Raw genomic sequence first — 9367 nt, 5'->3', positions numbered from 1 at the left:
AGAGGCACCAAAACGTGTCCTCTCAGGACATTGCCATGTTCCCCTTTTACCAACAGGGATACATCCTCTTTCCCAATGCCATGGGGTCAAGGCAGGTGAGGACACAGCTACCGTAAACCTTCCCAATGCTACCATATGGGATCTCCTTCTGTAGGATCTGTTTCTGCTTTTTCCCACGACTTCCCTTAGTGTCTTTCTTTCTGCCTGTTTCTCAGGTCTTTTCTCATTGCCACTCTAGACTGCTCAACTGCCTCTGATTCTCTTTAACTTCCCTGCACAGCACTGCTAAAAGCATTGCAGGGGTCCTGGCATTACTGAGGCTTGCGTGCAGTTCTACCTTGTACCTTGACACCACAGGACTAAAACAAAATACACAAATGCCACTATTCTCCAGCAAAATACTTTTATTACTCAAAAACAATTTGACTAATAAATAGTTGGAAAAAATAAATTAAAACTGTACATTAAGTTTTACATTATTAAGATTTTAAATTAGGTATTTCAAAGGCCGTCATTTCAGAATCAGATGCACAGTAACAGCTGAATGATGTTGTCTATAGTCAAGGAACATGAAAAAACATTTCTGGTGCAAATGCAGCCCTGCACCATCATTTAATACTTCTCGCAATCAAACCAGCTGTTGCTCTTCATTACACGGACAAGTTTCTTGGTCTTGATGTCAAGCTCATACTGGTTTGATCCATGGAAAAAGTAGAAATGTCCTAGAATTAAATGGACACAACAATGACAAATTAATATTTAAGTTCAGCATACATATTGACATATACTTGGTATTTTCTTTGGTGATTAAAAAAATCATTTCAACACATATATTTGAAACATATACTTTTTGTTTGTATTAGCTGGTGGTCTTCTAGTTTGTTCTTAATTACATTTAAATGTATTTACCATTTTTCTGAAGGGCAGCATCAACAGTGTGGCCAATTCCTTGGAAGTCAGCTGCTATTTTTCTTGGATATCCCTTTTCCATTGACTGGGTATTTTCATCAAAACTGAATAAACAAATTAATGAAAACAAGAAACAAGCATGTGATGTCAATGTTGAAACCAGTTGGAAATTTTACTAAATAAGCCTACTGAAATCCCAGTAGCTATGAGCTGTATAGAGAACTCAGTGAACTCTATAAATCCTGCCTCTGTGAATATTCACATCTTTACTGGCCTATGCAAGGCTGTTTTCAGAACATTAGACTAAATAGTTCAACTCTGTTCCCTGAGATTGATAATAGGTCTGGGAAGGGTTCTTACTCAGTAATAAATTTAAGCATAGAGTAAATAGTTCTTCAAACTGATTATTTCAATTTGACAGTATTCAACCTAAAAAGTGACTCCATGAGCGGAATGTAAATTTCTGGTGTATTAACACTGTTACAAGATAATATTATTACAATTCAATTATTAGGGTTAATAATACTGTTTAGCAGAACTGTTTCTTTAAGAAATCAATATTTTGATCTCTTTCCATAGCTTTCTTAATAGATTCTTCACTTAAAAATTTCAGAGAGCTGCCCCTTAACAGCTACAGAATTGGTGTATGATATGATGACAAAGTCTACTTACATTGTTTTTTTGTACTATTTCTTGTACTACTTTCATGTAATACTGCTTTATGACAACTACACAAAGCTCATTTGCTTGTGTCTCTTAATCACAAACTGGTAATAGCAAATGGATGTCTATCTTTTTCTTTACAAACTTTTTTGCTACAAAAGAGTTGAGTAATTGCCTCTGAGTTTCAGATTTATATTGGCTAGGAAGGCTGACAAGAGGCCACAAATTTACTGTATAAATTCCAATATAACTTCACTTTTTAAAAACTATTTTGATTCTTTGCTACACAAGAGAGAAATTGGCCTTACCTCCAGTACTTGTTGCCTACAAAGAAGTAGGTCTTCTTGGTATTTTGGTCATGAACAGCTGCATCTATTTTCCTGACACTTCTGGGAAAACCTAGGTTCTGAATAGGCTTGGGGAATCCTGCCTCTATATTGTAGCCACTGACAGCCCAGTACTGGTTGTCTGTTGAGAAAAACAGAAAATATTAGTAGGGATTCCCAAAGAAGCTGAACTCCTTTTTAGCAAAGTCCCAGAGTTTTCTGTGTAATAAATGCATTCAAGTAGCACAGAAGTCCATCTGTGAACATGTCTTTTTAGGACACACACAATTTTGAATATTTCAGAGACTGGATATCGGATTTTCCATTTTTAATGCTCAGTATGGTATTATAAAATGCAATAGCTAAAACTCAGCACGTTTTTTAGGTGTGGTTGGCATCTTTTAAAATGTATCTGAATAGCAATGCAACCAATGAATTTTGTCACAGCTTTGGTCTCTCTCACTAACAAGAGTAACATCATATTGTGCAGGACTGCCATGAAGCAACATTAACTAATGACATTAAGAGCATTTTGAAAGTGAAAATGGGTTTAAATATTAAGAATATATGTTGTTGTTATATCACTTCCATTATGATTACATCACATACACAAGTATAGGCAAGCTAGCAGTACTACCATTGCTTCACTTATTCATGAAAAGGACTGATGGAAATATAAGAGAAATACCTTTAAAAAAAGTCACTCGATCCTTCTTGTCAATCTCATAAGCAGCATCAAAGCCAGCTGCCAGTGATGGCCAGAATGTGGAGATGGTGTCGTGCTCTATCTCTGAGAAGTAGGGACTTTTACGCCAGACGTAGCTGATAGAAATGAAAACAGCAATGTTTCATTGTTTCAATTTCGCTAGGAGATCAGTGGCACAGAAATGTACTTAAAAATCCCATGTCTGGTGCTGAAGACAGTCCTCCCTATAGGGCAAAGCCATCACCCCTTTTGGGATGCAGTGCTATACTTTGCCCTGCTCTCACATAGATATTTGTCCCTTACTTCTGCTTGCACTGATGTCACAGACTGGTTGAGATTGGAAGAGACCTCTGGAGGTCACATTGTCCAATACCCCACGCGCAAGCAGGACCACCTAGAGCCTCTTGCCCTGTGGACTGCTCCACTGACACCTTGATGGCTTGCCCATCAAAGTGTGATGCCTGTGGTAGTGCTGATGATTGAAGCTTTGTCTTCACCATGTCCCATATGGGCCGGCACAGCTTTGTTCTTAACTTCAATTTGCTTACAAATACTCACTAGACATTCCTGAAGAATAAGTCAAAACCCAAAACAAGGAGGAATTGCTTCTTGTTCCCCTTCCCTAAAAAGTTTTTAAGCTACAATACTTCATTACATGCTTTAGGAGGGGTATCAGACCCACTTCATCAAAAGGAGTTCGTTCAATCAAAACACAATTGCCCACCCAAGAAGTGGGTGAAATGCTGGGCCTGACATGCTGTCCTCTTTCTCCAGGGTGGGAGTGTACCACCTTGTTACAGCACTCATTGTCAGAACATACCCAAAAACACCTCTAATGGCAGGGCTTATCTACAGGCACTACTAGGCACTGGCTCAGTGTGGGCCCCTAGGTCAGAAAATCACTAAAGTCATCAGCAGCACTTTCCACAGCTCCATGACCCAGATGTGGGTTGGTGTGATAAAGCTGTGGCTGCATATGAAGCAGCTGCAGGCTGAGGAGTGATGCTGGGATTATTCAGTCTTGCGCAATTGTAACAGACTTGGGTGATGATGGATGATGGCTTAAAACATTTTACTCACCTGTCAGTAAACCATGTTACTCAGCTCTTGCTGGGCTAGTACAAATTTGCAAAGTTGCCTTAGTACTTTCAGAAAGAAATATCTTCCTTTGTAACCAAGGGAAGATAAATTCCTTGAACTGAACTTTATGTTTTGCCTTTGTGAGTCTCAGAAGAAGGTATTGCTAGAAAAGAAATCACTTACCTGTCTTTGAAGAACAGTATTTCCCCACGAAGAGTAGTGATAGCATCAAAAGTTAAATGAGGGTCACAGTCCGCTGGTCTTTTTGAGGGTGTCATTTCTGTTGGTTCTTTCCGGGGTGACATTTCTGTTGGTACTTCTGTAGGTGTCATTTCAGTTGGTTCTTGTGGGGGAAGCACTTCTGTTGGAATTGCAGGAGACTCCCTGGGGGGTCCTTTGGGAAATAGATAAATGTGGAATTAGAAGGTGAATTAAGATTTCATGTTGCAGAGCTTCAGGATGTATCCTACCGACACAAATGTTCAGGTTCTTTAAGGTTAAAGATATTAGCCTTAAAAATATTAACCTCTTAAAATATTTTCGTATGGTTTTACCTTGATAAGCTGTTGCTCTCTCAAAATGTATGTGCTCAGGAGTTAATGTAGAGCAAACACAATTTCCTAACGGCAGTTGTGCACGTTTGCCCTTTTGTGGAAGGTAAGATAGTTTAATACTACAGTTACATGCTGTTCCTCCAGTAGCGTTAGAGAAAAGCTCTTGGACTTTCTGATTTAGTAGCACGGACACAGCCCACAGATTCCATTTTGCAGCTGTTGACTTTTAGCCACAAAGAAACTGAGCGATTTACCCAAAATAATATCAAGAAATTAAATCTCAGCATCCTTCCTATAGTACTAAGATTAGTACTTATTAGCTGTTGAATAAAATTTGTTATAAATGCTTATCTATTGTCCAATAAAAATGATACTTTTTGCTTACCATAAAGGGCCTGAATGCCATCAATATCATCCTGAGGAAGTCTGAAGTTTCTTGTATCCTTGGCCATATATATAGGATACATCAAGGCACCGAAGACATTGGAATGGCCAAGACCCAGTGAGTGGCCCAATTCGTGAGCAGCAACAAGAAATAAGTTGTATCCTAAAACAAAATTCCAGCACAGAGAACAAGCACTAAACAAGTATTCTTGCATGGCAGTGAGATACAGTTTTCATCTTCTCATTCATGACATATCATTCACGGTGTTAACAACACAGCAAAATGTAACTATGTCTGGGGTAAGAGGTTCTCTGGCATCCTAGAAAAGAAATGAGTTTCCAGGGGAACCAATCTGGGAACACTGCTCATGCTGCAGAAATTTTCCTGCCAACAAAGAATCAAAAATTCTTTAATGTTAATATAGACTGAAAATTGGATGAGGACATTTTAATCATCTGGTCACATTTCAAATATCATAAATGACATGGAACTCACCTGATAACTACTTCAGAAAGACCGTTATCATGTAAGCTCTGATATCATCCCCAGACATTGCTGGACACCAGAAAACCTCACTATTTTCAACAAATCCAAGACCTTTTTGTTTTTCTTTTTTCTTTTCCTTTCCAGAATTTTAAGATTTCCATCATTTTAAATAATTTTATTAAAAAAAAAAGAAGGGGTGTGGGGGGCAAGAGCTCACTATTACAACTTTTGGGTCATTACCTGATGGCCCAAATTCCCTGCCTTACAATGTCATGATTACCCAATTGCTGGTTCATGCTAAACTCATTTGCTTCATTAAAGCTGCAATTGCAGTCTGTGGCTTATCTTCAGGGGATTATCATGACTGCAGCCCAGATCAGAATATGCAGAATCATTGTACTAAATTATGCTGACACTTTACACCTCAGCAAATACTGGAATTACTGACATAGTGTCTGTGACTTCACTGTGTCTTCAAGACAAATACTGTCTAATAAAAAAAAAAAAAGACAAAATTTTTAAGGTTACTTGCCATTATAGGTGGTAAATTTGGTCCAGTTTTCATCTTCATCAAAATGAGCATCTCCTCCTATCCCATTGCTGGGGGGGTAGGCATGAGCCAGAGTTCCTCCTGGACCATCAAAGGAATAGAAGTCACCATGATCTAAAAAAAAAAAGAAAAAAAGAAAAAAAACAAGAGTCATTTTTCATCAGCTCTGTAGGAAAAAGTGACAAATACTTATTCCTAGGACAGGAGGTCCCCTTACATCCAGCAGCAAAGGAGATCATTATATCTGCATCACCACTGTAGATCCTGGTGAATCTCAAAGGGGTGACACTGCTCCAGAGATCGAAGGCTTTTGCAATTGCTTCGTCCACATCAGCTTGCAGCATGTCTGGAGTGTAGTTCAAAATCCTGTAAAACAAGACAAAAGGAACTAAAAACAAGCAGATCACAAGTGGCTAGGGCACAGAGTATGGAGGTCAAATGTTTTAATCGCTGGTTGTTATTATTTATAGGTCTGGTTGCTTATTTTCTAGTTATCTGCTTACATAATAGAGGAAGTTTTTGAAGGTATCATCTTTTTCAGAAATCCTACCATAGATATTCTCAGTTGTAACCCTTCTATCCACTGATTATGTTATTTAGTATGCTTTTAACAAGCTGATGTAGACTGCTGTTCTGGTCTCTTTTATCACTGTTCGGAAACCTAAAGCAAAAGATCTGGATGCTCACCACACGCTTGGCCCTGTCATCCTGAATGGGGTTTTTGTGAGGATACATACAGGAGCAAATAACAAAGAACCTGCTGGCATCAATTCTGCCTGGCAGCCACAAAGCTTCCCAGTGGTGTACAGAGAAACATGCTTTAATATGCATTACCGATATGTTATATGTTCTTTCTTCCACCTAGGGTTCCGTGGGAAGGTGCTGTATGATTGGACGTCTGGTATCCCACATCTGGGCTGCTTCATCATGTCCAGTGTCTTACGATTCAGCTCCCCTGTCACCTCCAGCCCAAAGAATGACTGCATTTCTCGGATTTTGTCACCCATGTGATCGAGGTTCTTTGATTTAAAGAGAGAGTGTTTCTCTTCTTTAAAATCATAAAAGTTTTCCAGATATTTCTAATAAGGAAGGAAAAGCAACAATTTAGAGCATAAATATTTCTTTTCAAAGGAAGAACATTGTTAGTAAAATATTCTTCATTACTATATTAATTTTCTCAATAAATTGTTCTCTTTATTTTGTCTATAGTCTTTACCTGAGCAAATTGCATATCTTCTTTTTCCTTTTCTGGAGCCACGGGGAAAGCATAAGAGCATGCAATATGCAGTAACCCAAGGAAAGCAAGGATCTTCATTTTCATCTTTGCCTCTCTGTCCTGTGAGCCCTTATAGAAGACCTCTCAATCACTTCTGTCCAGAGCTCACTAGTGTTTCTCTATTTATATCAGTTGCCTGCTTGCTAAAGTCAACAGCTGCATGACTCAGTTAATAACATCCTCTGATTTCCCACAGAAACACGGAAAACAGATTTAGTTTTAGAAGCAGGCTAACACATGACCGTTTACCTTCCCCGAAAACCCCTGATTTTGCAATCATATTACTGGACATTAATCTTTTTTCCCTTCACTCCTAAAACCCAACAATATTTCAAACTTGTGAATATCTAACTTTATAATTGGTCACCTAGAAAAAATCACCTCATTTTTCAGAGGTGCTAAAGGGACCTGGCTCTTTGTGAGGGACAACAGTCTGTAATTCATTGTAGCATATGAACGGAGACTTCCAGAAACTGGCCTCACCTTTCTCGGCGTGGCACCTGTGCAGGACCTCAGCATGTCAGGGATGACCCCCTTCCTTTAGCCCATCTTTTCCTGAAAATGTTAGTGGTATAACTGATTATACAAATGATCCATTTATTTCTCCTCTTGAACAGCCCTAACACCTCAGCACAGCTACAGCTATACTGCTGCCTGACCCATGTAATCACAGACTTGTGGCCATGTCCCCTTGTTCTCCCATACTCATCCCAGGCAACCCGCACACCACAGTGCAAGGGTTTCAGTAGAGAAGCCCAGATTGTACACCATGGTCTACATCAGCCAAGGGCATTTTCACAGCTAAAAAAGATATGGTGGAAATTGCCCTAGAGACTGCCTGGTAGGGAGTTTTCAAAGAACCTTTCTAATGCATCCCCAAAATTGGATGGAAGATGATAAGTTTTTTTCTTGTAGATTCCTAGTTCTCAAATTTGCCAGAAGTCCTACTTTTAGTTCCCAATCCTTTTCTGAATGTGGTGCATTACACTTTGTGCAGATGCTGCAGAACAACCATCACACAGTTCCATCTTTCTTGCAGGTCATTTCTGAGACATCCATCTTTTGAAGCAGAATTCTCCTGTGTTGACTTTGTGTCCAAATGTAAGTACAAAAGGAAAAAAAATATGAGCTAAAAATAGTCTACTTGTTTTTGAACATGAGAAAAAGAAGGAAAATAAACCACTTTGCCAGTGAAAGCAAATTTATTGGAAGCTTCAGAAAACAACCCTGGCACCACAGCAGCTGAGCTCGGCAGTCTGCGAGGTGGCCTGGGGAAAGGGCATGGCCTCCTTCCAAAGGCAACTGGAGCTGCACTGCCCAACTGGAGAAAGTCACACTGCATGTCTGACCCAGGTCACAGCCCAGGTCCCTGAACTGCTGAGTCAGGTGGCACCAATGTTTGTGTCTAAGACTGCAGTGGGATGTGGAAGGCACTGCCAATAGCTCACCGCTGCTGTTAAGGGGTGCTCCTGCCCCTTCCATTGTGGCCAGCATTCCTGCTCCTTCCGTGTGCTCTCCAATATCAAGTGCACCCTCAGGGAAATGAATCAAAGGGCTGTAGTTACAGAAAAGTATCCCAGAAAAACAATCCCTGACTGAGGTTAGCAAACTGCATTGGCTCTCTGTGGTGTGAAAAGAGCAAAAAAGCTCAAAAGAGAAGGAGGGGTGGGACGGCACAGATAGGGATGGTGATGCAGGGAGGCAGCCAGGCATGAGGCTGGGATGCTGGGGCCTCTCCTTTTGGCAGCAGCAAGGTGAAAGATTGTCTCAGTCATGGGACAGCACCCCAAATTACATTTGTAGCATACAGTGTCTGTATTTCTGTGAAGGAATTCAGATGTGAAGCTGAATTTTAAATAGTGTTTGTATCTCTTTGCACCTAGCAAAGCAGTTAGCATATGGAAGTTATCCTCTTTGCTTTCAGCTGCATGTTTTGTCAACACCCTGCTTGTTGTGTCCAAGGGATCTGGGATGAAGCAGTCAGAGCAACGAGATGCAGCACAACAACTTGGCAAACATTTTACCAAGCCCTTTTTATTGTTTAGGAGACTACAGCTTCTCATTGACTTTTGTATGTCTGCCGATAGGTTTGTTACAGCTCCTCTGTAGCTGCTGAGTTGTCTCTGTGCTCGAGCTGACATTTATAGAGTGGCAGGTGAGTGCTGGGGGAGAGCTGAATGTTGCCTTGTCAGTACATTTGGCAGCACAAGTAGGGAAAATTCACAGTGAGGCAGCCTGTATGACTCTGAGGTGCGTGAGCAAGTCTTTTCTTTTTTCTTGTTTGAGATCCAAGAGAGGATTTTCCTCCTTGTGCTGACCCTGAAGACCTTAGCAACTTTTAGGGTTCAAACTAGTGGGTGCTCAGTCCTGGCTTTAGGTGTCACAGAATGTGAGCAGGAACTGTTTTGTGGCTTTAATGTAAGGTTTAAGGT

General features: G+C 40.2%; 1 protein-coding gene across 1 annotated transcript; it reads right to left on the bottom strand.

The window, feature by feature from the left end:
• Positions 1-384: 384 nt before the first annotated feature.
• Positions 385-7036, bottom strand: LOC106034136 (stromelysin-1-like). The gene is made up of 10 exons (XM_013178073.3): positions 6876-7036; positions 6494-6738; positions 5877-6025; positions 5642-5773; positions 4624-4785; positions 3868-4078; positions 2587-2720; positions 1881-2040; positions 910-1013; positions 385-722 (listed from the first exon to the last, which is right to left on the bottom strand). The coding sequence occupies exons 1-10, from the start codon at positions 6978-6980 to the stop codon at positions 613-615; spliced, it is 1512 nt and encodes a 503-aa protein (XP_013033527.2). The 5' UTR covers positions 6981-7036; the 3' UTR covers positions 385-612.
• Positions 7037-9367: the final 2331 nt, after the last annotated feature.

This window comes from Anser cygnoides, chromosome 1 (genome assembly GCF_040182565.1).
Source record: "Anser cygnoides isolate HZ-2024a breed goose chromosome 1, Taihu_goose_T2T_genome, whole genome shotgun sequence".
Taxonomy (NCBI): Eukaryota; Metazoa; Chordata; class Aves; order Anseriformes; family Anatidae; genus Anser; species Anser cygnoides.
Note: the sequence above shows the minus strand (reverse complement) of the source record. Positions and strands in the feature narration are given on the sequence as shown.